General features: G+C 36.2%; 2 protein-coding genes and 1 long non-coding RNA gene across 5 annotated transcripts; 1 reads left to right on the top strand and 2 right to left on the bottom strand.

Moving 5' to 3' along the window:
* Positions 1-417: 417 nt before the first annotated feature.
* On the bottom strand, positions 418-2,862 carry ACBP1 (acyl-CoA binding protein 1). Its single transcript, NM_124726.4, has 6 exons — positions 2,078-2,862; positions 1,589-1,691; positions 1,378-1,466; positions 1,083-1,174; positions 904-1,001; positions 418-817 (listed from the first exon to the last, which is right to left on the bottom strand). Exons 1-6 carry the CDS (start codon positions 2,533-2,535, stop codon positions 641-643), a joined length of 1,017 nt encoding a protein of 338 aa, NP_200159.1. The 5' UTR covers positions 2,536-2,862; the 3' UTR covers positions 418-640.
* Positions 2,736-12,845, bottom strand: GLT1 (NADH-dependent glutamate synthase 1). Of its 3 annotated transcripts, none has more exons than NM_001203601.1 (21): positions 12,116-12,830; positions 11,913-12,032; positions 11,497-11,763; positions 11,315-11,415; positions 11,135-11,231; positions 10,586-10,695; positions 10,299-10,402; positions 9,994-10,173; positions 9,565-9,908; positions 9,407-9,477; positions 8,849-9,318; positions 7,875-8,744; positions 7,633-7,787; positions 7,266-7,427; positions 5,371-7,185; positions 4,948-5,216; positions 4,511-4,816; positions 4,141-4,408; positions 3,754-4,011; positions 3,402-3,663; positions 3,296-3,333 (listed from the first exon to the last, which is right to left on the bottom strand). In NM_001203601.1, exons 1-20 carry the CDS (start codon positions 12,512-12,514, stop codon positions 3,403-3,405), a joined length of 6,627 nt encoding a protein of 2,208 aa, NP_001190530.1. In that variant the 5' UTR covers positions 12,515-12,830; the 3' UTR covers positions 3,296-3,333; position 3,402. The 3 variants fall into 3 exon arrangements, with proteins under 3 accessions (NP_200158.2, NP_001190530.1, NP_001190529.1); NM_001203600.1 differs by having other exon boundaries at positions 3,296-3,322; NM_124725.5 differs by having other exon boundaries at positions 2,736-3,663; positions 12,116-12,845.
* Positions 12,846-19,958: 7,113 nt separating this feature from the next.
* AT5G07995 lies at positions 19,959-20,273 on the top strand. The gene has a single exon (NR_143049.1). It is a non-coding gene; the product is annotated as an other RNA (long non-coding RNA).
* Positions 20,274-20,369: the final 96 nt, after the last annotated feature.

The following is a 20,369-nucleotide window of genomic DNA, read 5'->3' as shown; positions in this document are numbered from 1 at the left end:
TATCTTATTTTTTTCAAATAAAAACATAAATAGAAAAAAATCTGAATTACCCAATATATATATAAAAAGGGAAAATATTTTTCTTTATGATTTTTGCACACTAAAAATATATTTCTGATTAAAGAATTGATATAATCTGGAGTGATTATGTCGTACATCGCGTGTTGGGTGGTCCTTATCTGAACCCCACCTTATATATTCTCATCGTTAATTAATCAACGGTCCGGATTGTTTTACAGCGAGATGCGAAGAAGAAGATTTTTTTTCTTTTCTTATTCCGAAGGTACAATTTGTATCATATTTAAAATACTTATAAATTTTACAAGTAATCAACAAAATTGTTTTACAGGTATGATAATAATGATTCAGATGGCTGAAAAAACATGAAAGGGTCACGAACGAAAGAGAGAAACATTATACTAACAAAAAAAAAACTATTATTGAGTTATGATGATTGATGATGATGATCTCTCTGGGTTCAATATAGTAACCAATAAAAACTAGAGCTACTATATCATATGTAACTTGTGTTGTTGTATGTTAAAACATAAGCTTAAGAGGAAGCAAAGAGGCTCAGAGGAAATGTAAGAAAAACACAAGCATCTAGCTTTGACACACAATTTTAAAGACTTAAAAAACACTAATTGGAATCCTTCTTCTCTCGCATCCAAGACCATTCTGATTCACAGAGATCAAGAGGCGAGTTTCCGTCTTCGTCTTTAATGGTTGTATCAGCTTTCTGCTTCACCAGAAACTCGGCGAGTGCTTCTCTTTCGCACACAACAGCATAGTGTAGAGAGGTTTGGCCTTCATTGTCCTGCACAAAGTTTGTCAGCGACAAAAACATAAAAGTCTGTAATTGAGAGAAAGAATTAGTTTAGGGGGTTTTGGTTATTTATTTACTTTAGCATTCACATCTGCGTTCTTATCAACCAGAGCTTCAGCAACGTTAAGATGGCCACGGTCTATAGCCCAATGCAGTGGTGTTCGACCTTCACTATCTGACATTTCCAAGATGGAGAAACTGTTAAGTTTCCAAACCAGATCCGAACATTCTGTGAAAATGATACAAGACTACTAACCTCTTGCATTTACGGGTATGCCATTTTCTATGCATTTCAATAGATTCTCGACTTCTCCTTCTCTAGCAAAGGCGTGTATGGCGTCAATCTTCCTGGAACATGGAGTAAGAACGCAAGAATGAACAGAGCTTCTACTATGATTTAAACTAACACATGATTCTTTGATCTACCTAAGGTGAGTATTATGATATATACATTCCTTCTCTGATCTAGTCAGCTAGTCATATAGAGAAACTGAGAAAAGAAAACCAAAAGTTCATAGATGAATCTGTAACTAATTGCTTAGGAACCTTACAACTCATTGTCAGATTCCTCTTCGTACACCAATGAGCTAAAAACCGGTCCCATGGGGCCTGCAGCCTCACCACTCCGATTTCTTCGTTTCTAATAGTCCGCAACGAAGCAAACAAGCCAAGAAATAAAGACAGATTTAAGAACGAAAACAGACCATCCATAAACAGTCCAAAGAAATGGGAATAACAGAAGCAGGTAAGAAGACAACTAACCGAGCCACCTTCAACCCAAGCTGGGTAAAGCTGAGTAACAAGGTCGATATACTTCTCCATCGCTTCCTCAGGAGGCATAGCACCCAATTTCTGCCATGCTTGCCTAGAACAAAAAAGATCATAACAAATCTCAGTCGATCAAAATGCATCCCTAAGTTACCAATCAACAAAACAACAAAAGCAAATCCTTTCGGTACTCACACAAAGCAAGATACATCCAGGATGAAGAATAATCAGTACATCACAAGTAAACATGATTAAGTAACAATCTTCACAGTCATAAGATTTGAATCAGATCACTAATCAATACACCAACAAAAGCAATCCTTTCCATACATTAGCAATGAAAGATACGAACTTGGTGAAATCAAAATAATATACATCCATGATCAAGAAACATCAGTACATCACAAGTAAACATGATCAAGCAATCATCTTTCACAGTCCCAAACATTTGAATCAGAGAATCAATAAGAGTGTTAGACAAACCACTTGGCACGAGCAGTCATTTTAAGAGCTGATGGTTGAGGAGCAGTACAAGGTCCTTCAGTAGCAATTTTATACAATCCATAAAGCTGAAGTTGCAACTCATTAGAAACTTTCTGCGAAAGCCTATCCGATGCAGCAGCAGCAACAAAAGCCGTAGCAGCACTAAATGCCTCATCAAGTTCTGTACTTTCGACACCTTCCCAATCATCATCATCTGATTCATCTTCATCACCTCTCAAGCTACCTTGCTCAGCTATAAGAGAATCAGTCTCGCCGCTAATCCCAGTTAAAGTTTCGACCTTTCGCAAGTTCTCATACTCCGATTGAGTCGTGTGGTTACGAGTGAGTGAGAGATTCTCGTCTTTAAAAGCGAGGAGGATAGAGATTAGCTTAGCGAGAAGGTAAGCGAAGATCAAACCAAAGATTATAGACTGTGCAAGCTGATACCAATCAGCCATTTCCCCCAAATCGAATAAGAAAGTAAACCCAATAGAGATTCAAACACAACGAACTCGAAATCTGAGAAAATGAACCCTAAATTTCAAAGAAGGGTCACAATAACGCATCTCCAGAAACAAAAAGGAGCCACCTTTTTGGAACTCTTGTTTTCACCGCTTCACAATTTTCTTTTTCTTTACTTTTTTTTTGTTTTCTCTTTGTGGGCTTGTCTTTTGTTGAAGACCAGAGACAACTGAGGAATTACACGTAGGATTGAATGGTTGCGACGAGAGACAACTGACGAATCCGTTTGTTAATTGGACCGCTTTTCATCTACCAACTGGTTGGGACCGAGAAAAAATGAAGAAATTTGTTGGAGACAAACTACATACCGGTTTTACATACCTCAATCTTCACTGTGTAATTGAAGATCATTTTTTTCACTATTTTACTGAGCAAGTCTTATGATTCCTAACATTGTTTACAGTTTACACCACCATAAATAATATGAAAGAACACAAAGAGGGCAAAAACAAGAAGCAGGAACTGCATTACAATTCCTTAAAATTCAAACTTAGAAACAGCCATAGAGAAAAAACAAAAGGCTTTCAATTTCAGAAAGCTTTAACAAAAGAAAGCTACTGAAATCCTACAAAGAGAATGTACTTATGAATCATTATTACTTTATGGACGATAATAAACAAAAACAAACCTAAACTTTTACTTCTCTCTACTAAATCATCAAGTTCGGTACTTTTCCTCTGCAACTCTCTTCCTTCATCTCTGCCATAAGTCGGTCCTTTACGCCTGTGTGTCCTCTAAAAGAGTAACATCAGTTGTCTTTCTCTCTCGACTTTTGCTTCAGATGAGTAAGGCTTTCTTTTACCTCAGTTTGTGATAGTGTTGTGTTTCATCTGGTTAAGGTCTTGTTGTAGCTTGGCGTCTTCGTCATCATCCGTTTTGGTGAGGAATTTGTCTACCTGATCTGCAGCTTGACGTCCTTCTGAGATAGCCCAGACAACCAAAGACTGGCCTCTCCGACAATCACCTGCTGCGAAAACACCTTCCACGGTTGTGGAAAACCGGCCATACTCGGCCTTAAAGTTTGACCTGTTGTCACATTCGAGACCTAGCTTCTCAGCAAGTGTCTGTAAAAACAAAAACAAGCAATTGGTTTTAAATCATTGCCACAAGACCCACAATATATAAGAAGAGGGTACACAACGGGAATCACTTACTGGCTCAGGTCCAAGGAAACCCATGGCCAAGAAAACGAGGTCTGCTTCAATGATTTCCTCAGAGCCTTCGATCTCCTTGAACTGGAACCTCCCGGTTTCATCCTTCTCCCAACTCACACGCACAAGTTCAAGCCCCTTCACGTTTCCATTGTCATCTCCTATGAACCTCTTCGTTAAGACCTCATAGGTCCTAGGGTCTTTTCCGAATTTGGTGGTAGCTTCTTGATGTCCGTAGTCAATACGGAATACACGAGGCCACTGTATTCACACGGAAGCTCATTAAAATCAACAATATCCAACCTTGCTCACAACTCTTTTTAATCCAATGGATGCAAAAATCTTGAAGAAGTTGCTAAAAGGATTGAGTGTAGAAGATCTGAAACAAACCTGTGGCCAAGGGTTTCCAGGAGCTCTTGTTGAGGGTGGCTGAGGAAGAAGTTCTAGGTTTACAATGTTGGTACATCCATGGCGGATAGATGTTCCGATGCAATCTGTGCCGGTATCACCTCCACCAATAACAACAACCTTTTTCCCTTTTGCAGAAATGTAATTGCCATCCTCATGATTGCTGTCAAGTAAACTTTTGGTGTTTGCATGAAGAAACTCCATGGCAAAGTGAACACCAGATAGATCACGACCAGGCACTGGAAGATCTCTGCAAAATTACCCCAATAATGTCTCGGTTAGTTCACCATAATCCATTTGAACGTCTGGTAACATAAATAGGAATTCAGCATTGTTTGAAACAAAATATTACCTTGGTTTTGTGGAACCAACAGCAAGAACGATTGCATCATTCTCTTCCTTAAGTCCATCAAGGGAGTAAGATGGGTCCTTTCCAATATTGGCATTGACCACAAAGTTGATACCTTCTTTGGTCATAAGATCAACCCGCCGTTGAACGACGTCAATTTTGTCAGTCTTCATGTTTGGTACTCCATACATCATCAGCCCACCAATTCTGTCCGAGCGCTCATACACGGTTACTAAATGGCCCATTTTGTTCAGCTGGTCAGCCGCAGCTAACCCAGCCGGTCCACTTCCGATAATAGCAACCTTTTTCCTGCAAACCACACAAGCAGCAGAAGCATATAAATCAGCCAAATGTAAACTCACAACAGTGGAAGACAAGATGTATGTGAGCCTCACAACAGTGGAAGATAAGATAATATGGAATAGACTTAGAAAGTATACCCTGTTCTCTTGAGAGGAGGCCTTGGTACCATCCACCCTTCCTCAAAGGCTTTATCGATAATAGCACATTCAATGCTTTTGATAGAAACAGGGTTCTCAATTATTCCAAGAACACAAGAACCTTCACATGGTGCAGGGCATACTCGCCCAGTAAATTCTGGAAAGTTGTTTGTCTCAAGTAGACGATTCAAGGCTTCTTGCCATCTGTTCTGGTAGACAAGTTCATTGAATTCAGGGATCTTATTACCGAGAGGACACCCAGAGTTCTCCTGTAAATTTTCAAAAACAAAAATGTTAAGGATTTCATTCATGAAACACCTAGTTGCAATTTTTCCTTGACATATAAACAACAAAACCAGTCTTTGACAAGCTGCAAGAAGAATACTTGGAAAGAAAAAAGGCATTTTATCTGAGGATGTATACCTGGTGGCAGAATGGAGTTCCACAATCCATGCAACGAGCTGACTGAGTTGTAAGGAGTGGTCCAGGTTTTGATTCCTCCATGACTTCGTTCCAGTCATTAAGACGAACATTGGGATCCCTGTACTTAACTCCCTCACGCTCATAAGCAATGAAACCACCGTTTTTAACAGCATTATCTACCTTAGAAGGTCTAGCTTCAGCTGCCACTCCGTTTCCTGACATCTCCTCTTTTGACGAAGCAGCTGCCATGTTCTTCAGTTCTGCAAATGCATCTTTCTCCTCGAGTTCTTTCTCTTCAGTCTCGTCAGCTTCCTCAGAAGCCCGCTCGATTGCTTGCTTGGAGACCTCTTCGTGTTTCATGGCTGATAAAACACGTTTGTAATCTCTTGGGAAAACCTTGATAAACTTGGGCAGCAAATTCTCAAAGTCTGCAAGAACTTCTTGAGCAAGTTGGCTGTTGGTGTGTCTTTGATGTTGCTGGATCATCATTTTGAGCGTCATTTTGTCCTCCTCATCTTCAACTTTATCCAAATCAACCAGTTCAAGGTTGCATCTGGTGTTAAACTTTCCGTCCACATCAAGGACATAAGCAATACCACCACTCATACCAGCAGCAAAGTTTCTACCAGTCTTTCCAAGCACCACAACAGTACCACCAGTCATGTACTCACAACCATGATCACCAAGACCTTCCACAACAGCTTTAGCACCAGAATTACGAACAGAGAACCTTTCAGCAGCCATCCCATTGAAGTATGCTTCACCACTAGTGGCACCGTAAAGTGCTACATTACCAATAACGATATTTTCTTTTGGATCAAAGCTGCTTCCTTTTGGAGGGTAAACAACAACTTTACCTCCAGAGAGCCCTTTTCCAACATAGTCATTGCTATCTCCTTCAAGTTCTAGCATAATTCCAGGACACAAGAAAGCTCCAAGACTCTGCCCAGCACTTCCTGTGAACTTGATATGAATTGTGTCCTTTGGAAGCCCAGTCAAGTGGTAACGTTTGGTTACCTCATGGCTCAGCATTGTCCCAACAGCACGGTTAACGTTGCAGATAGGAGTTTCAATGTACACCGGAAGAGATTTCTCCAGAGCAGATTTAGACAATGCAATCAGCTCTTGATCCAAAGCCATGTCTAAACCATGATCTTGTTTCTGAACACAGTACTGAGCAGCCCCAGGACGAATCTCAGCAGCAGGTCTGAGCAAAAGAGATAGGTCAATGTTCTCCAGCTTATCGTTGTTCTTGACAACTTCCCTATCAAGTTCAAGCATATCCGCACGACCAATCATCTCAGTTACAGTTCTAAAACCAAGTCCAGACATGATCTCCCTAACTTCCTCAGCAAGCATAAAGAAGAAGTTAATAACATGTTCAGGCTCCCCAGCAAATTTTTCACGGAGAACTGGATCTTGGGTAGCAATTCCCACAGGGCAGGTGTTCTTGTGGCACTTTCTCATCATGATACACCCTAGTGTGATAAGGGGTGCAGTACTAAAACCAAATTCTTCTGCACCAAGAAGTGCAGCAACTGCAACGTCTCTGCCAGTTTTTAGCTGGCCATCTGTCTGAAGAACAGTACGGCCACGAAGGTCATTGGCAACAAGAGTTTGGTGTGTCTCAGCTAGACCCAGTTCCCATGGAAGACCAGCATTTTTAATACCGGTCCAGCGAGATGCACCAGTACCTCCATCATGACCTGCTATCAGAACATGGTCAGCATGCCCCTTCACCACACCGCTAGCAATAACTCCAACACCAGCTTCAGATACAAGCTTAACACTAATACGTGCGCCAGGATTGGCATTCTACAAGAGATAAAAGAAATGGATGTTAGACAAAGGACAATAATTCAAAAAGTAAGAGTTGGGAGAGCATAAATAGGAACCTTAAGATCGTGAATTAGCTGGGCAAGATCCTCGATAGAGTAGATATCATGATGAGGAGGTGGACTGATAAGTCCTACACCAGCAGTGGAATTTCTGGTTATAGCAATGTCTCCTATGACCTTGTGGCCTGGTAGCTCCCCACCTTCCCCAGGTTTGGCACCCTGTATGGCATTCAAGAAAAACGTTAGACACTTGAAACAGCATTTAGATGCAATATTCACAAAACTTTTGCAAGGCACCTATAACTACTTTGTGCAAAGAGCATTATCTGATATGAAAAACAAAACATTGAGACAGTAGAAACCCAAAGATGTGCAAAAGGTATGAGAATAAGAGAACATTATGTCAAGTTATATTTTAGGGTACCTGAGCCATCTTTATCTGCAGCTCATCAGCATTTGTAAGATAGTAGCTAGAAACTCCAAATCTTCCACTAGCAATTTGTTTGATCGAACTTCTTTTGGGGTTCCTTGAACCATCCGCAAGAGGCTCCATACGGGATGGCAGTTCCCCTCCCTCACCTTAAGAAGATCATAAACTGATGTCTTAGTATTCTTTACAAGAGAACGAAAAGGGAACAGCAAAATTCATAGAGAAAAAAAATATACCTGTATTCGACTTTCCTCCAAGCTTGTTCATGGCCATTGCAAGGGTTGTATGCGCCTCCAGAGAAATTGATCCATAACTCATGGCACCAGTGCAGAACCGCTTAACAATTTCACTGGCAGGCTCGACTTCATCTAGTGGAATTTTCACATCTGCGTCTTTAAACTTCATGAGCCCACGCAAATTACTTTGCTTGTTCAATTCATTGATACGCTTTGAGTATTCCTTGTAGGCGGCCACACTGTTGGTCCGTGCTGCCTCTTGTAATTTGGCTATTGCAAGAGGATCGTTGAGATGAATCTCTCCATTTTTCCTCCAGTGATAGTTTCCAGGGTTGGTAAGTGCTGAAGCTTCTGCACTTCCTGGGGCATAGCCACGGGTTGGAAAGGCCAACTCATGCAATTGAAGTCCATCTCGTGCAAGCATCTCAAATGTTGCTCCTTCCACTCGGCTTGGGGTACCGGCAAAACATTTCTGAATTACTTCAGATGAAAGCCCAAGAGCTTCAAATATCTGAGCACCTTTGTATGAGGCTAGAGTAGAAATTCCCATTTTGGCAAGAACCTTCATCATTCCATAGTTACTTGCCTTGTAATACTTCTTGACCAACTCTTCTTTGGAATGGAATTCCCCATTAGATTTGGGTGGTATTTTGCCATCAACCTGTAATCTATAAACGGCCTCTACAGCCAAATATGGGCAGATAGCATCTGCTCCAAATCCGACAAGTGTGCAGAAATGATGCACTTCACGTGGTTCAGCAGATTCCACTACCAAACCAACTTGGGTGCGCGCAAGTGTCTTAACCAGGTGGTGATGAACGGCACCAACAGCCATGAGGGAGCTCACAGCAACACGTGTTGCAGAGAAAGCTAAACAGTGAAGACATTAAAAAAAAAAAGTAAGAACATGGCAAAGACTGATCAAAGATGAATAACAGATCCTAGAGTCAAGAGTTTCTAAGGATGTCAATTACCTCGATCAGACAAAACCAGTAATGTGTAGCCCTCCTTTATTGCTTCATTTGCTTCATCACAAATTCGGTCCAAAGTCTCCTCTAACCCTTTTGTACCTCTTTCTTTTGCATAAGTTATATCCAGAACTTTAGTCCGCCAGCCTCTGTAGTTCATTTTCTTGATGGCTTCCATCTCTTCGATTTTCAAAAGAGGACCTTTTAGGGAGAGACGGTGACATTGCTCTTCAGTTGTTTCGGTTAGATCGCCTTCTGGACCGATCATGCACTCCATTGATGTAACAATTTTCTCACGAATAGGATCAATTGGAGGATTTGTTACTTGAGCAAACATTTGCTTGAAGTACTCAAAGCATAATTTTTCTCTGTTTGACATTACAGCTAGAGGGGTATCATTTCCCATAGAACCAAGTGCTTCAGAGCCATCTTTAGCCATCGGAAGCAGCAACATCTCCAAGGCCTCAACTGTGTAGCTGCATGCACATGTCAAAAGGAAACGTGAGACCAATAACAAAGAATAACAGATCAATATACATTAGCAAGTATAAGAAACAAACATACCCAAAGGCTTTTAGTGGAGACAATAAACCATGAATGCCCATGCTCTCCATTGAGTCATCATCATTAGAGGCCTTAGTTTCCAAGAAAAAGGTTAACTAACCATAATAAAGGTAACGAAGAGGAATTAGGGGAACAATAATTCTTTAGCGACAGCTTACCGGTACAACCCCAGAAATTGAAGGAGCAATCCGTTCAGCCTCCGGAACTGACTCAATGATGTCTTTAAGTTCAATCTTTTGCCTTTTAAGCCACTCACCATAAGGCCTTGCCAGTGAATACTGCTGCTTCAAGGCATCGTCATCAACAACAATATGCTTCTCAAAATCGACAAGAAGCATCATACCCGGGTTAAGTCTTCCTTTCCTCATCACATCTTCAGGTGGTACATCCACTACCCCAACTTCACTAGCCATGATAACCCTTCCACTGTGGGTTATGTAGAACCTACCAGGACGAAGTCCATTACGGTCCAATGTGGCACCCAAGTAGCGACCATCAGTGACTGCAAGACATTCAATAAAAGAGTTACAATCTAAAAAACAAAATATAAAGTTATGGTTGTGTGTTAACTTCAGGATATAATTTACATGATATGAGGGCAGGTCCATCCCATGGCTCCATTAGAGCAGATAAGTATTCATAAAACTCTTTCCTGCTTGGATCAATGTTTTTGTCATTTTGCCATGCTTCAGGGATCATCATCATAACAGCTTCAGGAAGACTTCTACCAGCTCGGACAAGAAGCTCAAGAACACCATCAAAAGCACCTAAAAATGTTAACAACACAATATAGAAACGTGTCACAGGTCCATAATATCATAGGCAAAGTTGTGATCTACAGTTAGTTCAACTTCAACACATCGTACGGGCATATAATGAGATTGAGAGTTACCTGAGTCAGAAGAGCTAACGTCCACAATAGGTAGAAGCTTCTTCAACTCTTTCTTTGATAATCCAAGTTCATTGCACTTGAGCAGACCCTCACGTGCCCTCATCCTGTGATGAAATATCAAAACAAAATTCACTAGAGAACGCAGTAATTAAAATGAAAATGAGGCAGACTCAACTTCTTAGGCACTTGCATACCAAAGGGCATTTTTATCACACAAATGCTAAGGCACCAAACAGGTTACTTAAATTACATGAAAGCTTTAATGTAAGCTATCTCTGACAACATACCAGTTCACGTTTCCCCTGAGTGTATTGATCTCCCCATTGTGGCCCAAAACACGCATCGGCTGAGCACGATCCCAGCTGGGAAATGTATTGGTAGAGAACCGAGAATGAACCTGAATCATTAAACATGTAACCGAGTATAGTCAATCATTAGTTATCAAACATTAAAATGTGTATGTATGCAACTGAAAACTTTACCACTTGGTCTTAGACACAACTTCAACAGCATATAGTTGGGGGCAAGTTCTAATGTTGCAGAATTGTTAACTACCTTAACCAACAAAATTTTAGTCTTAATCACCAGATTGTGATCATTTAGCCTAAGATAACTTATCATACATATCAAGGGCAACGAGTTTCTGGACTCACTTGACGTTACCAACTCACCAGCATCCAAATTAAAATTCTTATCAAGGTTTTGGAGGAACTTAAGAGGCCTCAGAAGTCATTCCTCAACTTCGCATCTCCTTGGTTACCCCGTTGGTTCACATGCTGTTGGTGGAGCATGGAGTCAGCATAAAAAAAGAGATAGTGAATAGAAAAAATATTTACCAGGGCCATGTAGCTCGTAAACCTTTCACTCCCAAGATCCGCATAGTAATAGTCCTTTAGTTGATCAGGCTTCAATTGTCCTTTGTAGACGATAGTCCTAAATCACGAAAAACAATTCGTTAGGTTAACTTTTCAGTACTTGAGACAAACATGTCATTCTTAATTGAAATAGCTAAATACCTAGAAGACAACGAACAGATGTAGAAGTCCTTCATCGCACCATGTTGAAGGTTCAACGCAGCTCGAATAGCAACCATAGAAACCCTTCTAAGGATATACATCTATCAAAAACAAAGGTAATCATTAACATCATCTCCCAGTGTTAATGATACATGAATAAATTTTCAATGCAAAACAATTACCTGTTGCTCAAAGTCAGCTTTAGATTTAGTTGTAGGAGTAAGGAAAACTTGCGCAATAATCGGTTCAGTCTGCAAAGCGGAGTTTCCCAGTCCAGAATTATCGGTAGGCACTAATCTCCATCCAAGAACCGAGTGGCCAAGTGATTCAGCAACCTTAGTGAAAACATTCTTGCTTTCTTCTCTCCTGCTTTCAACAGTTGGCAAGAAGAACATACCAACAGCATAATTTCCAGCAGAAGGAAGTACAAAGCCAAGCTCTGTCGCAGCCTAATAGACAAAAACATCAACAGTTTTAAAACTTAATTAACAACAACAGAACCAGAAACAATAAAATAACATTACATAAGTTCAGATCCTGTCAGAAATCTTATTGCATGGACAATAAATTAATCTGGAGATAACAGAACAAAACAAACCTCTGCATAGAAATCATGAGGCAGACCAACAAGAATCCCAGCGCCGTCACCAGTGTTGCTCTCACAACCACAAGCACCTCTATGAGTCATCCGTATCAACATCTCCAACGAATCAGTCACCTAAAATCATCAACAACATGTCATCGATCAATCAAATCATATATGTCAATGATCACATCACATGAGAAGATTCAAAACAGTACCGTTTTGCGGGTGGTCTCGCCGGACAACTCTGCTACAAAACCAACACCACAAGAGTCTTTATCATAGGAAGGATCATAAAGACCAAGAGGCTTCTCCGGAACAGCGGAAAATGACGATTTAACCACCGTTCGAAGCTTCGCAGACCGTCCAGGACCATCTGATCTCCAGAACTGAAGCGTCTCGGATCCGGATCTCCGCACACGAGTCCCTAGGAAAGGACTCTCAGGAATCACCGGTTTCTTCACAGAGCATCGCGCCGTACACGATCTTCTACGGCTAACACCAGACGTAACGGCCAATTGAGAAGCAACGGAGGTGGAATTTTTGAGAGATCGGAGTGATAACAGTTGTTGGTTGGTTCGGAGGTGAAGAACGGAGCTAGAAGAAGCTGCCGACATTTTTTAGGTTACGGAATCAGCAGTGAGTGATCAGTTTCGATTATCAGATTTGTTTTTTGTTTTTCCTATTTCAGAGAAGAAAGTGAGAGAGAAAAAAGGATCACGGATTTCTCTGATCTGGATAACGACCAGAATCAAACAAAATCCTAACAGAGAGATTCTTCGGAAACAGTCTCAGAAAAAGACTAAAAGCGCTGCGCGCGGCGGAGCGAAGCAGGCGGCGAAAAGGAGGCGGCGGAGGGTAGGTGGCGGCTAGGGAGAGTGTGAGAGTTTATACGTTTTTCTCAGGAGGCGAGACGTTTATATTTATAGAGGAGAGAGATGGAGTTTGGTCCAGCTTTATAAGAGAGAGAAAATTTTGTTTCGCTTTTTTAGATAAGAGAGATTTTTCCTTCTTTTAAATTTTTTTTTTTATTTTTTTTATTTTGAATCAGTAATTTTAAAAAAGAAATAATATGTAAACTAAGTATTAAAATAATTCTGTTATTAATTGGGTTGTTATTAAGTTTCGAATGGAGACGTGCGATTCAACTACAAATATTATTATAGAAATATTTTTATTTCTATTAAAATGTGGCGGCTAGAGAAAGTATATAAGAGTTTATACGATTTTTTTAAGAGACGAGACGTTTATATTTATAGAGGAGAGATATGGGGTTTGGGTCCAGATTTAGAAAGAAAAAATTTGTTTTGCTTTTTAGATAAGAGAGATTTTTCATTTTTTTAAAAAGAATCTTTCATTTTCATTATTTTATCTTTTATTTTATTTTAAGCCAACAATTTTTAAAAATGTTAATATGTAAACTAAGTATTAAAATAATTATGTTATTAGTTGGGTTGTTATTAGGCTCCCAATGGAGACATGCGATTCAACTGCGGATATTATTATATAGATATATTTGTTTCTATTAAAATTGTACCGTGCGGTTTCGTCATATTTGGAGTTTTTGTCAATAAAAATATGAAAGCAAAATTTTATTGGTTATCATATCTTCTCACATTATATAAAAAATTTATATATATATATATGTATAATTTAAGAAATTTAAGAAAATGAAAATATTTTGTCAGTTTTTAGAATCTTCATGTTCAAATATAAAATCTATTGTTACCATTAGACTCTATTATTACCTTTGAATTGATTAAACTACTAAGCTAAGTAAGTAGCAAACTTCCAATTTGTGATTAGAAAAATTCAAGTTAATAACGTGTAACTAATTCATCTTATTGGTTATAAGCAATAAATTTAGTTTACCCAATAATCTCAAAGCCTTAATATTTTAGTCAGATAATCTTCGTCCATCTCGAATATCTGTAAAAAAAATTAATATTAAAAAACCAACGGTTTCATAAAAAGAAAATTTTTAAATGCATTCAACTAAAATAATAATTAAAAATAAATAAAAATTATAAGTGGATAAATTTTAGATTTTTATATATGTGGGGTTTGGTAGTTGATTGTTACGTGTAATATGTGACACAAGAAAACTACTTAAAGTGTGTACCACCATAGATGAAAACAATCTTTGATGGCTACTTTAAATTTAATACAAAAAAAAAAAAAAAACCTCTACGAGCCTCCACAAATCCGCTGTTAAGACAGCTGTCAAAATTAATAGATGGGGTTAGTCTTAATATCTGATTAGTTTTGGGGGTTAAACTATAATTATATAAAGTAGTTAATTAGTCGGAGATTGGTTTACTAATTTGATACGTTTCATAGTCAAGCTTTGGTTATATGTGTTAAAAATTAGTAATGGAAATTGAATCATTGGACAGTGGACACGTAACGTGACGCCATTGATGATGAATCATTTGTTGAATTGAACTGCACCAAGTTTGTTTTCTAATTTCCATATGCGGCGGCCAACCGTAATTACTCATTAAAAAAAAACAAATAGTAATCTTACGACATTAGTTAAATACTTAAATATAATTTGGTTTGAACTTGGATTTAATAGGAGTGAGGAAAACAAAATGTTGACCCTTTCAAGAATTAACATATTTTTTGGTAAGAAATCTTTCAAATGTTTTTGTTTTTGACAACAACAAAATACCTTTGAATAGTTATTAATATTATATAATTTTAATGACTTCTTATCAGTGTCATTCTATGTCTAGGAGGACCAAAAACGAATAAATATGTAACAACACACAACACTGATAAACGAATCGAACTATGCATCCAAAAAGTTGACGACTATATATGTTTAGTGTTTCTCTATTAAATTATACCTCTTTCAAAAATATACGCATACAATTGAATAATGTATAAATATTTTGTTACATGCAACAGTGTATAGTTTATAGTAAAGGAATTATGAAATATATTTTTTACAAAAAAAAAATGAAGCAATATATCAATTCTGCCACCAACCACATGTAATTTAAATGTTAGGTAGGTAGAACAAATGGTGAAGCTAACACTATGTATAAAGTGACTAGTTAATATCCATAAGTAGTTGATGAATGTTTTTTTTATGTCATTTGTATCAAAAGTTATAAAATTGTTAAAGGGATTAGTTCGAAAAGAGATATGCAAGACATATATAAAGATGCTTCCCACACTATTAAAAAAACAAAATACACATTGTCGATCATACAAACATAACTAACATGGTTAACTAACTTGATGCGGTCGGAGCTAATAAAAATTAACACATTCTCCGACAAGCGGTTGACGATAAAGACCAAATAGGTTTAAGCAACTTAAGAGTTATGAAGAGAAGAGCAGGTGGCCTAACTACGAAACCAATATGTCGACTTCATCATAAATGTGACCATTCCTATGAATCTGTCCACCTCATCTATCGACACGACAAACTTTATTTATGACATCATTTTCAATTTACTCATCCCCATTCTCTTTTCCAATTTTTTTTATTTTTTTCCTCTTAAAAGTATAGAGATTCCATCAATATAAATGTCACGTTTAAGGACAAAATAAAATTAAAGGTGTTATGTTTAACATGGACAACATTAACGGAAAATAACATAAATTGGTAAAAAATAGCATTTTTTAAATTACTTGATCAATTTTTTATTTTTATTTTAGAATATGCACTAAATAACTATGGATTGTAAAATAACTAACAAAATAGCCATGGCGTCAGACCATACTCTCTTTCTTCACTTGCAATTACCTTTCTACCCATTTTCGTATTTTATATATATATATTACATGCTGTTTTTCAAAATCATATAAAACACTTAGAATCATCTCATCTTTCTTTTTTCCACCACCACAACCACCACATCTTCCACCATCACAACCACCCGATCTCTTTTTCGATAAATGTAGGCTCCCAAACGTTATTTATATTGATAGATCATCTCTCCTTCAATTTGCAGAAGATTTGTCATTTTTTATTCGATTTTGATTCTTTCTTGGAATTTCCGTCGTTATGTTTTTTTTTAAATTGTATGTTATTTTCTTTTATACCACGCTACTTTTTCGAATTACACGTGATAACTAGAAATCTCTCTCTCCCAACATGCTACTTTTTCATATAACACATTATTTATTAAAATCACATATAATTTCTTCTAAAAACATGATTTAAATGTTAAAACTTTCTTAAATCTATTATTTTATCTTCGTATAAGCTTGTTCCTGGTTCAACTTTTCAAATGAAACGATATTTGTTTATATAACATGTTATTTGTGTAAAATGTACGTTATAAAATGTCATCTTTTTTATAAATACCGTGCTATTTTAACATGTTTCATGCGATTTGCTAAAAACATTAAATATATCTACATAAGCTTGTTTTTTGTTCAACTTGCAAGGATAGTTTTATATTTTCTTATGCCGTCATATAGTTATATATCCATAGAAAAACTGACAATGGTTAGTTACTTGATTCTTTTCAATTCTATAGTTAGTTTCTAATATTACTCTTTTTTTTTTGATAAAGTACTTGGTCAACTTGATAAAGTATATTTGTATTTAAAAAAAAAACAGAATCTTATCAAATATATTGAATCATATGCATGCTATGACTTGTACAGTAAGGATATCTTTTTCGTCTCAGACTTTTTTTTTTGTATGATATAAGTTATTGCATATCAAACTATATAAAAGCATGGTTTTAACTTTTAACAAAACATTTTCTGTTTTTTTTTTTGGCACATACAAGTTTTAGCAAAACATAAAACGCAAAAATTCCTCGAATGTACAGGGACTATATATATATAACTATTAATCCGAGTATCCGACGTATAATTTCATGTAACCGGCTATTAGTAAATTTAATAATATCATAAACATTTCACCCAAAAAAACAAAAAAAAAACTTATAAACATCACTTTTTGAGAATTAAAATTATAAGGATGTAAAAAAAAAATGTCAAGAAAACAATAAAGATTTTATATTATTTGATCTAATCACCATAAGACTAGGCAAATCCTTTCTGTTAAGATGTTTTAATTAAAATACTTAGACTAAAAATATTTAATTTTAATAAATCATCAAATCATTAAAAAATTGCATAATACAAATAGTCATAACATAATAAATCAATAGAATATAATTACATAGGAATTCGAAAACAAAATATTTATATTATAAAATAGAAAAAGTAATTAATAATATTTTCTTTGATCCTAGATTAATTAACCCATTTCTCATAAAGTCAGAACTAATAATAACAACCCATCATGGAGAAGTGAATCTGATGAGTTGTTCTTTTAATTAATCGTTTTAAAGACTTTAAAGATTCCAATTCCACTAACAGAAGGCCACACAACACATATGCATCATGCTTATTGATTATTGCTAAGTGGGTCGCCTTAATAGACTAATTCTACTTCTATTTTCTACTACTAAACTTGTTTTCTCGTGAAAGTGGAAGGCACACTTAAAAAGCTTTTTATTTCATTAATCCAATGATACTGTAGTGTAAGTATAATTTATTTTGTTCAATTTTTCTCTCTTATGAAAAGTTCTATTAAAACTAACTTTTTACTAGTTAATCGCTATAGAACGAAATCCAGGATCAATATATAACCTATTTCACTCTACAAGTTCATTTATTTTATGTCATTCCGATATTATTCAATGTTATTAATCAAATCTAATACATGATCGTAGACAAACATAGAATTGGTAAGAGCATAAGGTCCACTACTAAGCCATCATATTGTTAAATTTCAGTTTCTCTGTTTTTTTTTATTGGAACTCTTTTATATTCATCCAATAGTAATGAGTTGTACTGTACCAATAGTAATACGCTTCCATGATTACGATAAACAGATCATTTTGACCTATAAAAATAAACACGATCAATTCGTTTACCGACTACTTTAAAAGTGTCATCGAGCCCAAGGAGCAATAAATTAAGAATATAAATTTGCATCGACAAAAAACTATGCCTTTGACCGGATTAACGTAATTAATTAAAAAGTTTCTTTCTGTTTAAAATATTAAAAAATGTATAGTAGTTGAATAAACTAATGCACGAATTTTATATAGAAATAGTAAATGGTTGGTTTGGGTTTGGCTATTAGTGAGCGTGGACAACACAATTGTATTTTCCTTTTGTTATTTCTAATACAACTTCAAACTGATCAACTGTCATTTTGACGCTATGCTGCGTCTCGTGCTGCACAATTAGTTTCGATTTATTATTTGTTTTTCTAGCTCAAATATTAGACTTGAATACAAACTTTGTTTTCATATGTTATTTGTATTTTTCAAATTAAACAAAGAAAAAGAAGTAGAACAGGTCGGTTGATATTGAAATGTATGAAACTCGTCTTTGCTTGAAATAGAAGTTTTGAATCCAATAAAATCTTATAAAAGCATCATGCACATTAATTAGGCTAACATGTAAATACAACGAGAATTCATATGGGTGACCAAGATTCACATATTTCTAATACTTAACAGAAAAATACAAATTTCAACCAACAGTAAAAAGAGCATGTAGCCTAGAAAATAAATGCAATGAACTTGCCAATGTAAATTCAATCGCCTCTTGCTGTCTTTTTAGTTATCTTTTTCATAGTAACTTTTAGTTGATTGATAACTTTATGGAAAATATAATTCAAAACGTCATATCTCTTTCACACAAACAAAACTTACCTATTTGATCAAAACATTTTTCACGTGGTTCACTGAACCAGAAAGACATAAACATTTCTTTTTCACCTCTCATCTATTTTACTATTTAAATATCAAACCAACTTAGTATTACTAATTGTTTTTATTTTGTCTTCTTTCTTCCAGTTTACAAATCTAATTTTTCCTACACATGTTTTTCCACCTTAACGAACTTTCACTATTGTCTGATAACTGAAAAACACATAATGCTGAATGTAAACGCTTTTCTTGATTAACAAGATTTATTAAATGAAGTTGACAACAAGAAGCAAATTGGCACTTGCCAATAGATTTATATACAAAAAAAAAGAAGAGAAGAGACGCGACTTCTCGGAGCAGATTGAGGCCAACGAACCAATTGTTCGTCCATGTGCTCCGCTTCACATGTGTCATGCGGCGTAATCGTAATCTGTATATTCTAAATTGTTATTTAATTAATTGTTAGCTTAACCTATGTTTTTGGACTCTCTTACACTACTACCATTAAACTACTATTCGCTATAAAAATATATATATATTGTTAGCAGAAAAGGAAAGGTTTGTTGAATCCAAATGATCGTAGTCCAACGATTTTGTTAAGATTTGAGCTCCACTATCACTTTGTGAATTTCAGCTTATTTCTCTTACAACCGTATATGCTCTAGAATTTATCCGGTTCTAAGTATATAGAAACCGGTATACAATATAAAGTTTTTTTTTCTTCAAACAATTCTTTTCCTTCAGAATCTTATATGTTAAAGGTATGGTACGTTTTGCACACACAAAAAAAAGTTATGGTACGTAAAAGTCTAAAAGATAGACGTGGACAAGAGAAAAACAATTAAAATGTGTGATGAGACTGAAATGAGAATCTTGATGAATAAAGATTTTTATCACATTTTCATTCTATTCTAGAATTCGTGATGATAACGAAAATCTGTGCGACTAGAATCACGTCTCAAGAAAACAAAATTTTTCCTTTTTTTGTTTGTCAAGTCATGTTTTTACATTAGGACATCAAATCCTGTCTCAATGGAATATGCATTCCATAACACACGTATCAGAACAAGGCCAAACGAAAGAAATTGTAATTATTGCCACGTTTGGTGAAAGAAGCGGGATCGAACCTTGGCCATGTCAATGTGTCGGGGATAGTGGTGACCATGACGAGCCATTTGGCAATAAAAATGAATATTTTCTTGTTTTGGAAGTTATTAATTTTGGAGTAAGAATGGGGAGAAGAGTCAATGTGGCCATTTGGATAGTTGAGGAGTCTTTGTATCAATCAATGGCCACACAATAAAAGACTCTTTATCACCTTTCACTGATTCTAAGGGTCAAAAGCTCTCTCTCTAGTCTCTATAGGGCCCTCCTCTTATAATTTAACTATATAAACTACATTTCTTGGAACTTTATGTTTTGGCCATAGTTTGTGTCCTAGTTCATTAGTGTATTTTTCTTGTTTGTTTAATAGTACCACTCTCTATATGTAGTGTTAGTTGTAGGGCTTAGGTTTTGGTTGATATATTTCTGCATTTGAGTTATATGTTTTAAGGTTTAATTTCTCTTTAAGTAAAACGAATTTCAGGTATTATTAGGATCTTTTTTGGTATGAAAGAAGCCTGTCCCCTAGACCATGTTAGGTGGACTACAACACGTTTTTTTTCCTCACTCTGGAAAAGACAAAAGAGATTCTCCTTTTTGACATTTTTGCTACACTTGTCAAGATTTTAATTTGATAGACAGTAAAAGATGTATAAAAATGTACTCA

The sequence above is a fragment of the Arabidopsis thaliana genome, chromosome 5 (assembly GCF_000001735.4).
Source record: "Arabidopsis thaliana chromosome 5, partial sequence".
Taxonomy (NCBI): domain Eukaryota; kingdom Viridiplantae; phylum Streptophyta; class Magnoliopsida; order Brassicales; family Brassicaceae; genus Arabidopsis; species Arabidopsis thaliana.
Note: the sequence above shows the minus strand (reverse complement) of the source record. Positions and strands in the feature narration are given on the sequence as shown.